A 20,413-nucleotide genomic window follows, 5' to 3' on the forward strand; every position below is an offset into this window, starting at 1 on the left:
TTTCTGATTGCGAATCATCTTGACGTCAATGCGCAAGACGTGCAGGTGAGTTTATTATGTCACATTATATGGACTCAATGAGGTTATATGAGCCGTAAAACTTTTGCATATCACAGAAACATTTGTCAGGTTTCGTAAAGGTACATGGCCTTAGGAGTTAGGACCCCTATGACATGTCAATGTAATGCGGTCTGTATCGGTTTAGATTTTTATTTATTTATTTTTAAAAAGTCACAATATAGGTTTTCTTGTTTAATCATATTAGAAACATAAATTAAGGTTACATAATCGTTATGACATGTTATGAGAGTTAGTATAAAGGTAAACAATTTGAAGTTTAGTCTTTAGATATATTAAAAACATATTATAACCAGGGCCGGCTCTGAGAATTCATGTGCCTCGGCCGAGCTGAAAAAATATGCCCTTAAACCTTAACGTACTAAGTAATGTAAAATATTTTTTATACGCCAATTAAGGTTATAGCGATAAACATAACAATTAGCAAAATCATGGTATTAGAATGAGTTTATGACATACTTAATAAGTTAATAGGCTAATAGCTAATGGATTTGTGAAGCTCTCCTAACATTTTCTATAACAAATTGGTTAATCAATTCTTCACAGTTTATGCTCTCTAACGTTCCGTTCTCGATAGCTATCATCGCCAACCAGTTGCTGGGATCATAAATAAGATTTCAATAACTATAATTTCGAAAACTCATTTATGCATATGCTACCGTGACCGTTGGTGTTTGAAGTCGACTTTGCTGTTATCTCGCCTATACATTTTATTATTTATTTAACTTATTGATTAATTAAAAGTACTTGGCATTTTTTAATTTTGAGTGGGCCTATAAGTCTTTGGGTAATTTAAAAAAAATGGTCTAAAAGATGTTTGAGTGTTATAAAAATAGTGGGATTATAAACATTCGGGTATTTTATATATATAACATAGGGATTTTTTTTAAAAATTATGCCCCCGAAAAAAACGTACCCCGGCCGGTCGCCCACTTGGCACACCCCAAGAGCCGGGCCTGATTATAACGTACCTCTTTAGTATATCAATTCACAGTCTTATTTAACATTTTCTTTTTGACAAATCTTATTCAGAGTGTCTTTAACCGTTTATATTATTTGTCTAAGGCATATATAATGGGTGAGCATGGAGATTCATCAGTAGCACTGTGGTCAAGCATAAGTGTTGGCGGGGTGCCAATACTTAGCTTCTTAGAGAGGCAACAAATTGCCTACAAGAAGCAAACACTCGAGAAGATCCATAAAGAAGTTATTCAAGGTGCATACGAAGTAATTGGTTTTAAAGGGTTATACATCATGGGCCATTGGTTACTCTGTGGCTAACTTGGCTCGGACCATATTAAGGGACCAACACAGGGTCCATCCTGTGTCGGTCCTAGCCAAAGGGTTGTATGGTATTGATGGTGGCGATGTCTTTCTTAGCTTGCCAACACAACTTGGGAGAAACGGGAGTGCTGGGAGTGAAGAATTTACATATTAGTGAAGAGGAATCTCAACAACTTCAAAAATCTGTCATGACCATTTTAGAGGTGCAAAACCAATTGGGTATATGAATATATTTGTAGTGATGTACTAATATATATATTCAATACAAATGAATAGAAAATGTGCACGCCCCTTTAATTTGAATTGCTTGTTTAACAACCTATGATTTTTATATGTTGTTTTTATCATGTATTTTATGTACTTTAAGTTTCTTATATCAAAGATGTTAAATTAATTTATAATAAAGGGATCCAATTACAACAAAGAGACATGTAAGCGGGCAACAAGCTACACCACCACCCAAATTGTATTAGATTATATTAGATCCAATTACTTTAAGTTTTGTATTAGGTTACATATTTTGTAACATTACATATATTTTTATATATAAATTGTATTTATTGGATTACTTGGTCATTACACAAATATAACTCAGGGCCACCTAAGCCCAAACGAGCATAAGCCCAAGGTGCATCACACCTTGTGAACGTGCCTAGAGTTGTACAAATCAGATTTTAAAAAAACCAGTTAGGATTGGGTCAAAGAAAGCTAATTCCAAAAACAATTTTGGTGAAACCAGTTCGGTTTCCAACCTGGGTCTTGAGGAGAAAATTCGAGTTTGACCGACTTGAAATTGGATTTAACATGCTCAGTTCGGTTTCTACCATGTTTTAAAATGTAAGTTACAAACCGATTTCAATCCATGGTGCAGCTAAAATTTAAGGCGGGTTCAAAATCAGGTTCGGTTTGTGTTCGAAATCGAGTTTGGCGTCTTTCAAATGAGACCGATTTGTGTCTGTCGTTACTTGTTAGTTGATCGGTCTTTCACACCTATGGATCTAAATGGTATGTAGTCATTTCCATTTTTTGTTTTGATTAGATGTTAGGATGTCTTTTGTCTTTCGAGTTTTAACATGTGGTCTAAGACCACACATAGTGTTAGCGTTTTCTACAAAAGCGCGGCCCACAACGAAGCGAACACCAACACCGTGCCCATGCTTGTTGTCTGCCTCGTTTTGGAGCTTATATACACAACGGCACTTTGTGGGTTGAATGGTTAAATACACGGTCCAAAACTAAAAAAAAAATCAATTTTTTTTCTATATGATTCCATTTTATCCCCAATCATAAGTCACACTTTTATATAACTCTCTACTCAAATTCTAAAAAAAAAATCTACAAAACTCTATATGGATCCCCCTTCTTCTTTAGATATATACACCCAGTTTTGGGAATGCCGATAATGACGTAGAGGAAGAGACGGTTATAAGTGCGATTATGCTTGTGGCAAAGTGTATGCAATCTCTTCGTTCTCCTCCACCCACGGGCTCGAAAAGAGAATATATTGAACAAGATCGTTTGGGCGAACCCTCGTTTGATGAAAGATTACTTCAATAACTCCCTAAAATACAAGAACTTGAAGTTTTGGGAATGCCGATAATGACGTAGAGGAAGAGACGGTTATAAGTGCGATTATGCTTGTGGCAAAGTGTATGCAATCTCTTCGTTCTCCTCCACCCACGGGCTCGAAAAGAGAATATATTGAACAAGATCGTTTGGGCGAACCCTCGTTTGATGAAAGATTACTTCAATAACTCCCTAAAATACAAGAACTTGAAGATTTCTTGGTTTCGCTTTCGGATGTCTAAACGTTTATTTTTGCGCATCACTGAAGATTTGGAGCACGAGTTTAAATACTTTCAACAAAAACCAGACGCGCGAATGACGATAGGATTCATGGCCATTCAAAAGTGTACTTAAGCTATACGCTTGTTCATGGAAACACGACCGAATGGAAACACGACCGACATCAACGATTAGTACTTAATGATGGTTGAAAAAACATGAGAAACGTTGGAGTACTTCAATAGCGTATTTTATTTTTTTTTTAAAATTATATAACTTGTTATTTTTTAAAGTTGATTTTAACTAAAAATTTAATATATGAACAATAAAGCTATACACTCCATATTATTTGAGAAGGCCAAATTAGAACGGCCTATAACGGATTTATGAGGCGCATGCCCGGGTACATGGCTTACTCAGCATAATCGGGAGTGTAGATTGTACACACTGGGATTGGACTATTTGTCCAACCGCATGTCGAGATTGAGATCAATTCACATGTAGTGACTACAAAGGATCAATGGTCAGTCTTCAAGCGATTGCTTCATATGGCCTTTAGGTTTGGCCGACCTTTTTTGGTACCCCCTAGTCCTACAACGACCTAAATGATTTCAAGGCGTCGCCATTAAATCTCTGGGGCGGCACCAGCCGCTTCGTTTTGGGCTTATGATAGCGACTACCCACACGATTACTATTTGGGTGATGGGATATATCCGGAATATACATTTATCGTGAAAACGTTTAGAGGCCTGATCAATGATAAAAGGAACTAATTTAAGAAATTACAACAGTCTTTGCGAAAGGACCTTGAGAGATGTTTTGGTGTTCTTCAACAACGTTGGCATTTTGTAAAAAATCCATGTCACTTATCGACGTTAGGAAAAATGAGAAATGCTATGTATACGTGTATCATATTGCATAATATGATGTCCAACTCACATACCGACGATGATCCAGTATGAACTCTAGCAACTATGGAAGAAAGATTGGTAAACACATATTTCATATGTTCAAAAGAAATACACAACCGTTTTATGTTTGATTTGGTCCAACATGCTCGGATGGTTCGGCCCACTCGAACTGAAGATGAAAATGACAATGAAGGTGAAAACGAAGACGTAGATGAGTCGTTCAATGAAAACGAACTAGAATATGAAGATGAAGACGGTGACGAGTAGTATTTATGTATTTTTTAGATTTAGTTCCAATTTTAGTGTGGTTTTTTATTTATTTAATTTTTTTAATAGCTAAATGTTTTTTCCACCTATTCCACCTCATGTCTCAAGTGAGAAAAGAAATCACATCCATTTTACTTCAATGTAGTTTTTTAATTTTAATGTAATTTTTATATTTAATGAAATATTATTAGTTTTATTTTTATTAATAATTAGCAAAGAAATTAGAAAAAAAAAATAATTGAGTAACGATTGCAGAACAATTTTACCACAACTTCACTTTTTACAAAACTAGCATTGATGATTGAAACGTCACGTGATAAAAGACCCTTATGTTCTTAGTTACCAATACAAATGGTCTAATCATATACAGATTACAGCTGTTAGTTAACAACAACATTAGCTAGCTAGCTAATCAAACCTGGTGGATCCAATTAATAACTTTGTGAATTATAGCCAACATATCTTTTTTTGGGGAGATCGTCCATATACAACATTACCTGGATATTTTCAATTAAGAAAATTAAGGATGCAAACGAGTCAATATGCTCTTGAGCTACTCAATTTCGGATCAATAAAAAGCTTAAAATGAGTTGAGCCTTTTCAAGATCAAGCCCGGGCCTCAAATAAAACTCGTTTGGTTATCTAGTTAAACATGAAATGTTTAGATGAATAGAGGGCAATTCCACGCAATATATGTTGATTGAACCACTCAGTACCACTAACTATGAATACGAGACGTGTCTCGCAGAATATTAAACTCAAATTTAAAAGAAAAACAAGGTCTTCTGACCATGTTTAGAGATCTCTGATGAACACTTTAAGCACACTAAAGAAAATAGATTTCACAGTGTTCGTTAATAATCTGTCGGTGATCACTAACGAGTTTTAAATATCAGATTGCATCAAGACATTTCAACCTTTGTTAATGAGTACGAATTTGCAACAAATGGACCGCCGGTGATTCCTCGAAAATTTTCTGGTTAGATTTTTTATCTTACTTATCAGTCTTCGTTGTTTGAGTTAGAAAAAGACATTTAGTTTGACAAATTTTAATACTAGAAAAAATGATACACATACATTAAACTTTTGCCTTTGTTTGAAGTTGAACTTTTAAATCAGGACAAACATAATTTTCTTTTAATTTTCGTATTACTTTGAAAAACAAAATGTTCGGCAAAATCTTTAATTGTCAAATTTTGTTGACAATTATAAACATAATAAAATGTTTATTTCCATCCTTGACTTGAATGAAATGTACACCGACTTGTTTATAATTTTATTTGTACGTTCCCTCAATCACTACTAAACTAATGTGTATCACCAACGGTAATTACTAAACTAATGCGTATCACCAACGGTTTCTTTTGGTAACCACTATTACTGACAAAGTTCCGACAGAAGCGTCGGCAATCAATACTTATTAGTAGTGCTCTTTATCAACAAACCTTAAGATCCATGGCATCCATCAATATCGGGTGTCTAATTAAGCTAAGTTAGATAGCCTTAGTTTCATAAGCTTAAACTTTTTGATAACATCAATCCTTACACAATTTAAGTTTATTATGTTTTATAATCACGAATTTTTCAAAGCATTTACCTTGTTTTCAGCAATGTTTCTAAAGTAGCAATGTATAATTGTGTTTTTACGATATTTGTAAATATGTTTTGACATATAAGTTGGCATGTTTGTGGGTGTTTGTAAATTTGAACATTGTCAATGCTCTTCGTATTCAACTTTAGATATCATAATACACTTTACACATAACGAGCTAGATATCAACTTCAACTAGCCTGTTTGTCCCTTTTAATTCGCTGTCACTAATTTAGATATCAAAATTTTTTTAGCCCATGTCACCTCTTAATTTTTCTTCTAAATCTGTCATGGTTTGCATCCTCTTGTCCAATCTTCTACAAAAAAAAGTAATTGTCCTAAAATCTTGTGCTTTATATACTATAACCCCATCATTTTACAAAGACAAAGAAACAAGTATGGATCTGATTAGATGTATTTTCCAATATAACTCGATAAAAATTGATTCATTTTTATAGGAAAAATGTTAATTTTGTTGTTATTTTAGGATGAATAGGACATTACAAAACATAATTGTATAGAAGTTTAAAAAATCTACCAACTTGCTTCTTCACTACCCCACACTTCCAAAACATAGTCTTATTCCTGGTTTCCTGCTACATGCATTCCCTGACAAAAACAAAGGAAACTACAACATGAAAACGAAGCAAATATAGAGTCCGCATACGATGTTTTTCATGTTCATGTCCACGATTTCGATATTGGTGGGCCGGATTCGAATTTGTGTTATAGATATTTGTCATTATTTAGGACAATTTGGTTGGTAGAAAATGTTTTGGAGAATAATGTATAAGTGGTTTGGATCGATGACAAATATCATGTACCAACTAAAAGATCTCCATAAATAAAGGGATGGAATGATAATAGTGATACATCTTAAAAAAGTTATTACATGATTACTCAAAAATATAAATTAAGTTTATTAGGTGTAATTCTTTTCTAACGACAAATCATACATTTTCTAATATACTTTCTAAATAACATATTACATTATTACGTCATGTTTCTAGGTGGCGGCAAGCCTTCTATACTTGCCTAAGACAGTGGCTAAAAAGTGGAATTTACGTGGATTTAAACCACTTTCTAACTTTCTATTCTTTGCGTGTTAATTTTATTCGTACTAATGTTTGATCACCTCTATATATGTGTGAGGGGTGGTTCAAACAAAAACCACGAAAACTCCTACCAGGGGTGTTCAAAACCGGAAGAGAAGGGATAGATTGGAGATATGAAGACTGAAAGCAGCGTATGTGATTTTTATTTTGAACGGCATGAAGTTAAAGTTAGGCTACATATCTAATTAGTTGGTATATATTAAAATTAAAAAAAATTATTAAATTTAATATTTTGGAGAGTTCGGATATTCGAACTATCTGAAAAACCCCAAAAATGCTGTCTAAATCCAATTTTTCGAATATATGAAATTTTGGATATCCGAAAATTCAGATAGTTCGGATAGAGATGTTCGGATAATTCGGATACGAATTCGGATTCTTTTGAACGCCCCTAACTCCTATGTACCAAACTTTTTAAGTTTACGTTTTTTTATTTCTTTTAAATATATATTAGCATTGTAAACAAAAAAAATATAGTTGGTGCTTTTGAAAATACACATATGTAGCTCACGAAGTTACATAGTATAGCAAACGAGGTATATATATGTAGATTGCGAGCTATATATATAGTTTTGCAAGCTATATATATATATAGTTTTGCAAGCTATATATATATTTAGTTGTTTTTTTTAAAAGGGGTTTTTTGAACTTTTCATTTGATCTATGTGTGTGATATACGTACATGCATATATATCTTTAAAATGTAGGTACAGATAATAATTGAATAAAAAAACCAGGATTACAAAATGAAAGTACCCTACCAAACTAAATCGATATAATCCATAATTCAAAGGAATCGCTATTATTGAAGGTTCTTATATTCACGGGATTACTGATTAATAATAAACTAATAATTAATGAATACCATTACTTTATTATATTTGATTGTTAATAATGTGAATGCATGTTTGATATATATTGTAATAATGGACAAGTTGTTTTCGTCGCCATTCGTGGCTGCAGCGATGCAGAAGCATGGGATGTTTCAAGTAGATTTAACTTCAGTTAACTGAAAAACAGGTGTCATAAATTATATTGATTTAAAACCTGCTTTTAAAATTAATTCTTTACACGGAAAATAAATACATACACTGTAACACTAGTTTAGGTACGAGTGTGTAACACCAGGTTGAATAAAAAAAAATTAAACAAAGCCACAATATGAAATACTGAAATATATAAAAAGACGTTCAATAGTGAATAAACACTAGATTGAACTGGGTAGTCCGACCGGGTATTTCCCCAGATGTGAATATACTGAAGTAATGAAAACAGATCCAAGCTGATGCCTGCAAAACAGAACACCGTTGAGTCTAGTTACGGGAAGGACAGAGTAGGGGGTCTTCCTGTAACCACCATTCGGCGTGAGAATAAGTATCGTAATTTGATCGGAATAAAATAAGACATAGTATGGAATTGCTTAAGGCTTGAGAGTGTGAATGAATACCTTGAAGAGATGATCTTCGTATTTATAGCCGAGGGTGGGGGGAAGGTGATTGGTGGAGTTGTCACTATCAAGTTATTCCCTCTCTGCCTGAACGGATACGTGTCGGGCCTTTATTGGATGTGACAGCCTGGACCCGCTTATGGTGTGGCCATTATCTGTGCACGTCGTGGGATGGTCATTACGTGTCCAGGTGTCTTCTTTCCATTGGCCGATGTCGCTATCAAGAGGTTTTGAGGGAATCTTTTAGAAGTAGTTTGTAACAACTGCTCTTCCATATCACGTGGGGATCATACGTGTGATGAGTCCCTTGAGTTGTTTGTGGATTCCTTCCGCGGATGCTTGCGTGACCATCCGCGGATTATGACGGAGCTTCGCATTGTCTTGGGTTGTGGATGGCTTTACCAATCCACGTATTCCTTGGGCGGATGTCTTTTGGTGATCCGCGGGTTGGGTAATGAATCCGTGGGTGACGGATGTCTTTTGACGATCCGCGGGTCGAATAAGGGATCCGTGGGTAGCTTTGCTACCCTCCCTCAATAAGTCCCCCCAGTCCATTGTTGCTTCCGTGAGTCGATATCGGGTGTGGAATTACGGACTTTTGTCTTTTGTCGTGGGTTGCAACTACTAGTCCTTTAGTATTCCTGTTGCTTTTGAATTGGGGTACTGTTTAAGCGTCTGCGATGTGACGTCTCCTGTCTGAGTCTTGTCAGGAGTGGTGCTCGAGGTTGGTGCACGAGTTTTTAGGCATCTGATTCAAAATTATTTTGTTTTATCAGTTCCTGCCCAACGGGTCGTCTTCTGGTTGGACGGTTTTGGCGTATGAGCTGGATCCCTCTCTCCTTGCATTAATTGCGATGTGTATATATAGGGGAGGCCACTTTAGTTTCCAATTTACTTGCAAAAATTTCTCCTAATCTTCTTCTTCTTTCATCTTCTTCATTCTGACTTATCATTTCGATCAACCATGGCTGGTAGTAAGAAAGGTACGAAGAGAGGTCGGGAGGGCAAGAAAGAGTCGTCTAAAGGGCTTATAGAGAACATTTGTATAAACTGAAAGGCCGCCAACTTCGAAGACATCGTTAATCTGTATGGGTTAGCGCCGGAGTGGGAGCCGTTCTCCCTCCTCCTGGTTCTACGGCCGATCAGCCGCCGTCCGGGAAGATTGCCTTGTATGGTGAGTCGTTCACCACAGGCAATTTTCGATTGCCTATCACCAGGTTTTTCGGTGATTTCTTGGTTGCTACTGGGGTTCATATTTCCCAGTTGCATCCATTCGGAGTGATGAGACTCCGACACTTCGAGTTCTGCTGCAGGGCTCTTGTGGTGGAGCCTACTGTAGATCGCTTTCTTGTGATATACAAGATTCAAACCCGAGGGGTTGGTTCAGCTTCCTGGTTCAGCGGAATGCAATAGGCACTGAGTCCCCGCGGAGTGCCCACGAGTGGAAGAATAAATTTCTATGGATTAACGCCGATGTTATTCCATTGGCTATGACCCGCGAAAAATTTTCTCACTTTCCGGTTGCTGTCACGGAAAGTGAAGAGTGGTATGCGAAGCTTACGCGGACCCCAACCCCAGTGGGTCTCATTCTGGAGTCAGCTCTGGTGTAGGTAGGGATGAGCCGCCTGTGGCGATATCCGGATGAGCACCCTTACTTCTCTCGAGATGATGACAGTAAGTTTCTAGATCCATGTTCCTCTTTTGGTGTTTGTACTTATGTCATATTTTTCTTTCACCTTTATTTCAGGGAAGAGCTCGCTGTTTGAAGTTCTCATCCCCATTGTTGCGGGGAACATGTTCAGGATGCCCCTGGAGATGTATCAAGAGCCTGTTCTTGATCACTTCAAGGGTAATTTCCTTTTTCCCACCCGCGGCCGCACAGAGCCGGTGGTCACTGGTTCCAAAGTGGCTCAAGGTGTGTACATTCTTAACCATAAACCTCTTAGTGTTATGCACCCGGACGGGACGATAGTCCTTTCTTCTAGTGATGAATCTTCTAGTGAGGATTCAACTAGTGAGGGTTCCCCGCCCGGTACCCCGGAGAATATTTATGCTAGCGTGTTGCGTGCTATTGCAGATCTTACCCGCCATTGGAAGAGGGCGGATATGGCCGGTGTATCCGGCCTGAACAGGGATTCTGATGCCGATGATCCCGCCGGTGGGGAGGCTGATATGGATGAGGATCCTGTGGATAGGGAGATTTCCAAGACTGCCGATGATCCCGCTGGTGGGGAGGCATCTAGGGGTGCTGATGATCCCGCTGGTGGGGAGGCACCCAGGAACGCCGATAATCCTGTCGGTGGGGAGGCTTCTTAAGGAACCACCTCCGAAGAAGATCAAGCTGACCCGGCTTCAGGACTGGGTCAAGAGCCGGGCTGCTGTACGGCAGCCCGCAGGTAACTGTACTTTGTATTTATGGTTTGTGTTATAGATATCTTCTAACTTTCGTTTCTGGATCTGCAGTTGCGCCCGCTGTACGTCTGCCTTCTCCGCCTCCGGAGGTTTTGCAAAAGGCTAGAGAGGATGTGCCTCCTAAGGACGTTCCTATGCCGCCACCTGAGGTAGTGGTGGAAATGGAGGCTGTGCCTCCAAAAGATACACCTGTAACCCCTCCGGTTTCCACAGGTGAAGGGGTGGAGTCCTCTCATCAAGGGGACTCCCTCTTTCGCCCCTCATGGAACCTTGGTCCTGACACACTTTTTACTGATCCACATGTGTGCCAAGAGTTATTTGAGCACTGCCTCCCGCCCTCTGAGTGTGACAGGATACACTCCCAAACTCAGGCTAGCCTGGCTCAATCACTTGGCTAATGTGTTGTCGACTAGCCGTGAGGTATTTAAGGGCTGGGTGGTCGGCCAAGGCGACCTTGAACGCGCTGTTCAGCGTATGGACGAAGCTGAAGCGGCGAGGGATGCCGCCTTGGCGGAGGCTAGGAAGACTGAAGCTGCTCTCCTGGCTGCCCAGGAGCGGAATAAGCGTCTGGAGGAGCGGGTGGCCGCTTAGGTCAAGTTTGTCGCCGCCCGGGACGAGGATGTCCAGAGGCTTGCGGCAGAGGTGAAGGGAAAGGATGATCTATTGGCTTCCGTTTCTAAGGAGAAAGAAGATATGGAGGTGGCCTTCACCAATGCCTCAGATGAACGGCATTGGCTCCTCAAGTTTGGCATCCCCAAGGTAAATATTTCGATTTTCTCTCACATTGGGATTATTATTCTGACTTTCTTTGGAACAGATTTTCAGGCTTATCAAGGATGGTCCTGAGCTTGGGGATTGCCTTGCTGACCTGCTGGTCAGCTCTTCGCGAGTAGGTCACCAGGCTGGTTTTGCGGAGGGTTACTCCATGGCTCGCGAGGGACGTCCGTCCTCCGAGTTTGAGCTTCACAGCCAGGATTGTCAAAAGGAATATGAAGCACGGATGGATTCTTTTGATAATCTTTCCTTTGACATCCTGAAGTATGTCGAGGAGAACCGTCGTGAGCCTACCACGGTTAGGGAGCTACGTCTTCATGTGAACCGGTTGATCGTGAAAGCCGAAGGCAAGGAAGCCCCTAAGGAAGACTAGGAATAAGTTGCAATATTATTGTATTTCCTTTCTTCTTGTAAATATTTGTAAATGAAATGAAACTATTTTTTTGTTTTATTGTGTTGATCTTATCATCTTTATGTTCCGATTTTGTTTGATGGGTTATCCCAGTCGCGAGTGGCTACCTTGTTGGTGATCCTTCCGCTTACGATTATGACTTGTCTTTTTCTTGTTTTTTTTCGTAACTTGCATGACGTGTCTGCCAAAGTATTTAGTTTGCCCAGTTACAGTAGAACTAGAAAGTCGCCAATTATTTTGGGGGCTGACTGATGTGACGAGTTTGTATGGCGCAGAAAAAGGTTTGTCAGCTGGCGTCAGCCGTATCTCAAGATTTTAAATCTTTCGACTTTTGATTTTCCCGCCTGACGTGGCACGAACAGCTGTTTCGCACTGTTCCACGCATTTAATGTTGCTTCTATATATATCTGTCAGTTTCATCTTTATTTCTTTACTTTGTATTTGAACAATGGAGATAGTCTCGCCGGAATTATTGAGGTATTCTTTCTCTTCAAACCAAAAAACCTTGTTCGTCTTCTTCTCCGGTGACCATAGCTCGCTGTAGTAAATTGTTAGCCGAATATATGGCGTTGGTGAGGCCTGATTATCAGACCATCGACTCTGTAACCATTGATTGGTATGTCAAGGTTTTTCCAGACGTTGTCAATGCTTACGGTATAGCTCTAGAATGGGAGCCGGAATTTCCAGCACCTGGTTCGACGGCGAGCCATTCTCCGGTGGGGAAGATGGCCGTTTTTGCCAAGTATTTCAGCTCTGGGAATCTCTGATTTCCGGTTACCCAGTTTCTGGGTAAGCTGATAACTGGGAATATGATTCATATTTCTCAGCTTCTTGCTTCAGCAGTGATGCGTATGCGTCACTTTGAGTTTTGCTGCTGGGCGCATGGCATTGTGCCTACTATCGATAAGTTCGGCGTGTTTTACCGCCTGCATGGTAGGGGCGGCCGCTATATTTGCCTTCCGACTGACCAGAAGGCCATTGCTGTGGACACGCCTCTCCTCGACCCACAGTGGGCCAGGAAATTTTTCTGGATACGGGAGGACGTGGTCCCGTCACGCATGTATTGGCATTCGGCGGATCAGCCTTTGCTTGCCTTGCCATTTGTTGATCGTCCGGAGAGGCATGGGTGGTATCAACAATTGACCCATACCCCCACTCCTATGCGTCCCGTCCCTGAATCTGCTCTTGTGAGAGCTGGGATGAGTCTCTTGTGGCCTTATCCGATGTGCCATATTTCTGGAATCCGGATGGATGTAAGTAGCCTTATTGTACTTCTTGAGTTTATTCTGGTTTCTAATTTTGGTTTATTATGCAGCTGAATGTCTTCTGCTGTCTGTCCTTGTGGCGGGTGTGCCTGGGGTCATGCACATTGCTTCCCGTGACAAGAAAGAGCTCCCTATCCTTGACAAGACCAGGGATAGTTTTTTGTTTCCTGAACAAACCCGTCCGGAGCCTATGGTCTCAGAGGGTATGTTCGCGACAGGTAAATTAGCTTCGATACGACCAAGGGTAATTTCCTGTATATTCTCGTCAGTTACTGAATCTATTTTATGATACAGCCTTTGGTCGCAAGAGGAAGGAATCGTCGTCCAGCCACACTCCGTTGGAGGTGGCTAATAAACAGCAGGGAATGAATCTTCCTCCCCCTCCTCCTCCGAAGGCGAAAAGGGTCCGCCTTAGTGACCGCATTGCAGTCAGCGCTAAAAGTATCTCATATACTCATGGACCTGCGTTTATTGTTTGGTTGTTTATTTGGCAGTTTATTTTGTGCAGCCCCTGTCATTCTTTTGGACTCTCCCCCCGCTAAGGGTGACAGCCGGCGGTCTGCTGCGGGTAAGGGGCAGTACAAGGAGGATTCAACCTCTTCTGATGCCCAGAGGTTGGAATTCCCGCCTTCGCCTCCTGTTCGTGAAGCTGAGGGGCCTTCCGAGCGAGTGGTGGTACCTCCTTCGCCTCCTCATGAATCCAGGGGAGGGAGGGGGTTTGTATTGCGCCGAGCGGTGTCGTTCGGCATGTCCCTGAATGGAATCTGACCCCTTCCTCATGATTTTCTGACGGGGAAGTGTGTTTTAATTTCCTTCACAAATGTGTGCCTCCCGTGGAGCGTGAGTACCAGTGGAACCGGTCCCGGGTATCTGTCGGCAATTCATATATATATATATATATATATATCATTTGGCCAACCTGGTTTCCACAACCCCGGAGATATAGTGGGACTGGAACTTCATGGGGCGAAACTAGGGTTCTCAGGAAAACCTGTTGGAAGAGCTCCGGGCAGAAAGGGAAAAATATCATCTCGCGTCTAACACCGACAGGTGGAAGTTGAGAGATTCTGAACGGGCTCTTGAACAAGAGAGGGAGCGGCAAGCTGTTGCTGCCAAGGATTGGGAAGAGGCGTGTCAGCAACAAAATGCTACACTCGAGGCCGCACGCGCTCTGACCCATGCATGTGAAGCTGAGCTTGCTAAGGCAGAAGAAGCCAAGAGTGATATTGAAGCTCGCCTTGCATCTCAGGAGGAAGTTATCATTACTCTTCGCGCTGTCGCTGCTTAGAAGGATCATTAATTGAAGATTTGATCAAGGAAAACACCAAGTACGTTGGTGAGCAGGGTGCGTTGAGTTAAGTGCTGAGGAGGCTTCCTCCGACCGTGCCTGGTTGATGCGAGAAGGTTTTCCCAAGGTATGGGTTCCTCTATCTTTATCGTGGCTTGTAACTTCGTTTTGCTGATTCTTGCATTGTTTCCATAGGTTATCTCCCACATTCACAGAGGAGACGAGTTAGGAAACTGCCTTGTTGACCTTCTATGTGCATCAAGTGATTCGGGGCGCAAGGCAGGTTTTCAGGAGGAGATAGCCTTTGCTCGGGAAGGTCGCCCTATTGAAGATTTTGACCTTCATGGCGTGGATGTGGATGGGGAATATGATGCATGAATGAATGCTTTTGACCAACTGCATTTCCCTATCCAGGATGCTATCCAAAGTTTTGCTGAGGCGGCGGATGGCGTTTGCCAGTTCCGCGACTATCTTCATGAAGAATAATTTCATTGTATATATATTTTTTCTCTTATTCCTGTAATCCCTTTTTTGAATGTATATATGACATGGATTTTACATGTGTGTGAGCTAAATTCGTCATGTATCCAAAATATAGGATTAGGATAAGTATTGGCACGCAGGCCTATCCGTACAGGAATTAACATTCTAAAAATTTAAAAAACGGGTAACTGTGTATAACTTTATTTGCATTAATTATCAATTTGAGAGAAACAAAATTTGGTACGTAGACCGAAATAGACAAGGCACGCAGGCCAGTGTAGAGGCACGAAGGCCTAAAAGACAATTATGTAGCTTAGATATAGCATCTTCGTAGTTGTGCGATGTTCTACGTTCTGGGAATGGGAGTGCCATCTAACTTTTTTAACTTGTAAGTGCCCTTCCCTAGAATTTCGTCTATTTCGTAGGGACCTTCCCATGTGGGGGCTAATTTTCCCATTAATTCGGGGTTTGACGCTTCATTGTTCCGGAAGACGTAGTTTCCTTTGTGGAATGCACAAATTTTGACCTGCGCATCATAGTATTTTTGGAGCTGGTTCTTATATTAATTTTCGCGTATAGGTGCCAGCTCACGTCTTTCCTCCAGGAGGTCTAAGTTCATCCTGAGTTCTTTTCCGTTGTCTTCCATTAAGAGGATTCTTGCGGATGGGAGGCCAATTTCGGCAGGAATCATTGCTTCCGTGCCATATGTCAAGCTGAATGGTGTTTTCGAGTTGTTGGTTTTTTTACTGGTACGATGCGCCCATAGTATATGAGGTAACTCGTCAACCCATCCTGTTCTTTTGGTTCTCAATCTGGCTTTGATGCCTTCTTTGATGCTTCGATTGGCTCGCTCCACCTACTCATTAGCTTAGGGGTGGGCGACCGATGTGAATACCTGTTTGATTTGTAACTCGGATAACCATTCCTGGAGTTGCTTGTCAACGAACTGAGTACCGTTGTCGCTGACCAATGTCTAATGGAGGCCAAATCGACAAATAATGTATTCCCACAGGAATTTCTTCACATTCGTTGCTTTTATATGAGCCAGCGGCTTGGCCTCCACCCACTTTGTGAAGTAATCTATGGCGCCCGATAGAAACTTTACTCGTCCTGGAGCCTCTGGGAATGGTCCCATGATGTCTATGGCCCACTTTTGGAAAGGCCATGCTCCGATGACTGGGACTAGTTTGTTCTGTGGCCGCAATGTTTGCGGTGCATGTCTTTGGCAGGCATCGCATTTTTGGATCTCTTTTAGTGCGTCCATATGCATACCTGGCCAGTAGTATCCCGCGTTTATAATTTTTGCTACTACCATCCTTGGTCCGGCGTGCAATCAGCAGATTCCTTCGTGGATCTCTCGAATTACATAATTGGCATCTTTGGTGTCTACACACCTGAGTAGCGGACCAAGGAAATATTTCCGGAATAGGATTCCGTTATGAATTTGGTAGCACGGTGACTTGTGGCGGACCTTTGAGCCTCTGCCTTATCTTCCGGGAGAATGCCGGAGGACAAGTAAGTCTGGATTGGTTTCGTCTAGGATGTTGCTCCGGTTTGGATAACCAAAACTTGATGTTGAGGAACGGACGGAGCATCCAGAACTTCGATTCTGACGTCTTTGCCCATGTGTTCGAAGCTGGTGGATGCCAGCTTGCTTAAGGCATCCGCGGGTCGATTCTCACTTCTTTTGATGTGCACTACTTTACATGAAGTGAATTGTTGCATAAGGTCTTTAGCTTGGGACAGATATGAAGCCATGACATCATTCTTTGCTTCATAAGTCCCTGAGACCTGTACTGCAAAAAACATAGATATGACCCGAGCCTCCAAATATTTTACGCCCAGCTTCTTTGCAATCCGCAGTCCGACCAAAAATGCCTCGTACTCGGCTTCATTGTTCGTGCTTTTGAAGTTTAACATGATGGCATAGGTGAATTCTTGGCCGTCTGGGTTAATCAATTTCAGACCCGCTCCTGATCCCTCTCCACTTGATGCTCTGTCTGTAAACATAGTCCATTGTTGACTTTCATCGGAAGGGATCGGGGATTGTTGTTCAAGCAGGCATTCCTGGACTTTGCCTGCGGGTACTTCTGTGATAAAGTCTGCCAAGACTTGGTCTTTGATCGCGGGTCTAGGCTTATACTCAATGGAGTGTTCGCCTAGTTCGATTGCCTATTTGGCTAATCTCCCGGACAATTCAGGTTTGGCTAGCACGTTTTTCAGCTTGTAGTCTGTTAAAACTTGTATTGGGTGGCCTTGGAAGTACCTCTTCAACCTCCGCGCCGCATAAACTAGCGCCAGCACCAGTTTTTAAAGCATCGAATACTGGGTTTCGGTATCTGCTAGCGTTTTGCTGACGTAGTATATCGGCGTTTGGATGGCCTTACGATCTGTTAGGAGGATTGCCCCAATTGCAATATCGGAAGCGGACATGTACAAAATGAGAGGTTCTCCTTCTCGGGGTGCGGTCAATGTTGGAAGCTCCATGAGACATTTTTTCACTTCCAGGAACGCCACCTCTGCTTCCGGTGTCCATTTGAAATGTGCCTTTCTCAGGCAATTTCGGAAGTGGACGTGTACAAAATGAGAGGTTCTCCTTCTCGGGGTGCGGTCAATGTTGGAAGCTCCATGAGACGTTTTTTCACTTCCAGGAACGCCACCTCTGCTTCCGGTGTCCATTTGAAATGTGCCTTTTTCAGGCAATTTCGTAATGTTGACACGAATGGGTAAGATTTAGCTGCATGATTTGCCAGAAATCTGTTTAGAGTCACTAATCTTCCATTCAACGTTTGGACCTCTATTAGTGAAGACGGGGAGGGCATCCGGGCGATGGCTTGCACCTTCTCTGGATTCGCTTTGAATCCCTCCCCGGTGACAATCACTCCAATGAACTTTCCGTCTTTAATGCCATAAGAGCATTTCGAAGGGTTAAGTTTCATGTTTATCTTCCTGAGTGTGGAGAAAACGTCTTCCATGTCTTGAAGCATTTGATCTTCCTCCGCACTCTTGATGACCGGATCATCCATGTATACCTCCAGGTTCTTCCCAATCTGACCTTGGAAGGTGTTGTCCATCAAACGCTGATACGTGGCTCTCGCGTTTTTAGACCGAATGGCATCATCTTGTAGCAGAATGTGCCTTGATCGGTTCGGAAAGCAGTTTTATCTTCACCGCGGGCCGCCATTCGCATATGGTGGTAACCCTTGTAAGCGTCTAGGAAACACTTGAATTTGAAGGGTGCCACTGCGTCTACCTTGAGATCGATCTCTAGAAGCGGGTAATAATCCTTGGGGCAAGCCTTGTTTAGGTCCTTAAAATCGATGCACATCTGCCATGAGCCGTTGCTTTTAGGGACCATCACCGGATTCACGACCCATGTTTGGTACTGAATTTCGCGAATGATGCCGCGTTTAACAGATCCTGCACTTGCTCGTTCATGGATTTTGTTTGTTCTGGACCCATCTTCCTCTTTTTCTGAACGATCGGTGTATATGCCGGATTGACCCGCAGCCGATGTTCTGAAATATCTCGTGGGACGCCCGTCATATCCGAAGGCTTCCAGGTAAATATATCTGCGTTTTTTATCAGCAACTGCTTCAAAAAGACGCGACCGTTTCTGAAATGGTGGCCCCGATTTTGATGGTTTGTTCCAGATACTCCGGATTGATGACACATTTTTCGGGTTCTGTCCGCAGTTCCTTCTTAGGTACCTTCGCAGGCTTTGATCCTTCTGTTGCGTAGCAATGTTTGTTGACTCGGATTATTGCTACTCTTGTTCTTGTCGGGACACCCACTGCACCGTGTGCTGTGGAAGGATTGGCGTTGAAGTCACCAATCGCTTCTCGCCCTAAGATTATATCATGTTTGGATCTCGAGGGTAGGACAAGCAACTCAACATCCTCGGTCTTTGAGTGGATCCCATCACTTAGCGTGACAGGGAACGTTATGACTCTTTTGGGGTGCATAACCTCTTACCCAAATCCCGAAATTGGGTCGTGCACAGGTTTCAACTTTGCCTTGTCTTCTTCGTCTAACTGCTCAAAACACTGTTCGTACATTATGTCAGATGTACTTCCAGTATCGAAGAAGACATATTAAGATCGATAGTGACCGAACAAAGCCGTGATGATCAGAGGTTGCTTCATGCATGGCCCTCATTTCACCCTTGGAAAAACCGCGGGTTCATTTTTCCACTCATCCTCATCTGTTTCTCTCCGCTTGAACTTCTGAGGGGGGTCCTCCTTGGATCATGTGTACATTCAAGTCGTTAATCTGCTTTCGCAGGGGACCCTTGTCTGCGGGAGTTGAGTTCTTCTGCGGCCCTTGTCGAACTTTTTTAAGCATATGATCAAGTTTTCCAGATTTGATAGCGGACTCGATCTCATTTTTCAAGCTTATGCATTCATTCGTGTCATGTTCGATGTCCTCATGGAACATGCAATGCTTGTTCGGATTCAGGTTTACTTGCTTGACTAGCTGTTGAGGTTTCCTGAATTCGATATTCTCTGTTGTTAAAATTTCGGACGGGGTTTTCTTCAAGGGGGTCAAATGTTGTCGGTCGGATTTGCCCGCCGTTCTATCTTTTTGTTTCTGCCCGATCAGTGACCTGGCATCGAACTGCTTGGGTGAGCTTTCCGGGGGCTGATTCCTCAACCATATTGAACCCTTCTCTTTTGACTGAGTGTTTTGCGGCTCGGATCGTGTTTGCTGTTTGGGCGCCTCTCGCCCTAACAATTTTTCTGTAGCTGCGAAAACTTTGGCCGCGGACATGATCGCGTCCCAAGTCTGGGGCATGCCATCTCGGCCTGTCAAACATTTGACCATCTCTGGGCTCCTTTCGATCACTCGGAACGCTCCCTGCAACATGTCTTCACTGATTCCACCAATATTCAGGCTCTCGTTGTTAAACCTGGTGATGAAGTTTTCCAGTGATTCGTTATCTCGTCGGATAACACTAGTATATTTACGCTGCTGACTGAAGTGCAGCGAGAATTTCGCTACCAGGTCATCCCAGCTGCTAATTTGACCATCCGGTAACTTCTCAAACAATTCTCTGGCTGCTCCTGTTAGTGTCAATGTAAACATATGACACCAATAGGGCAGGGTCCATCCGCTTACTCCCCCACTGCTGTGAAGTTCAACAGGTGATCCCTTGGATCAGTCATCCCATTATATTTTCCCAAATTGCTCGGGATCTTGATATTGGTTGGGAAAGGAGCGGTTGCTATTCGCGGGATGAACTTCGACATTTCCAGGAATGCAGCGGGGCGGTATGGCTTGGTGAAGTCTTCTTCCGCGTCG

General features: G+C 41.9%; 2 protein-coding genes and 1 pseudogene across 2 annotated transcripts; 1 reads left to right on the forward strand and 2 right to left on the reverse strand.

The window, feature by feature from the left end:
* The first annotated feature begins 6 nt into the window (after window positions 1-6).
* On the forward strand, window positions 7-1,589 carry LOC143599371 (L-lactate dehydrogenase B pseudogene; annotated as a pseudogene).
* A 15,059-nt stretch (window positions 1,590-16,648) lies between these two features.
* LOC143599372 (uncharacterized) lies at window positions 16,649-17,122 on the reverse strand. The gene has a single exon (XM_077077344.1). It carries the CDS (start codon window positions 17,120-17,122, stop codon window positions 16,649-16,651), a length of 474 nt encoding a protein of 157 aa, XP_076933459.1.
* Window positions 17,123-19,312: 2,190 nt separating this feature from the next.
* LOC143599374 (uncharacterized) lies at window positions 19,313-20,197 on the reverse strand. The gene has a single exon (XM_077077345.1). It carries the CDS (start codon window positions 20,195-20,197, stop codon window positions 19,313-19,315), a length of 885 nt encoding a protein of 294 aa, XP_076933460.1.
* Window positions 20,198-20,413: the final 216 nt, after the last annotated feature.

The sequence above is a fragment of the Bidens hawaiensis genome, unplaced genomic scaffold (genome assembly GCF_021521415.1).
Source record: "Bidens hawaiensis isolate Kalapana, Puna unplaced genomic scaffold, B.hawaiensis_p1.1 tig00052081_1, whole genome shotgun sequence".
NCBI lineage: Eukaryota > Viridiplantae > Streptophyta > Magnoliopsida > Asterales > Asteraceae > Bidens > Bidens hawaiensis.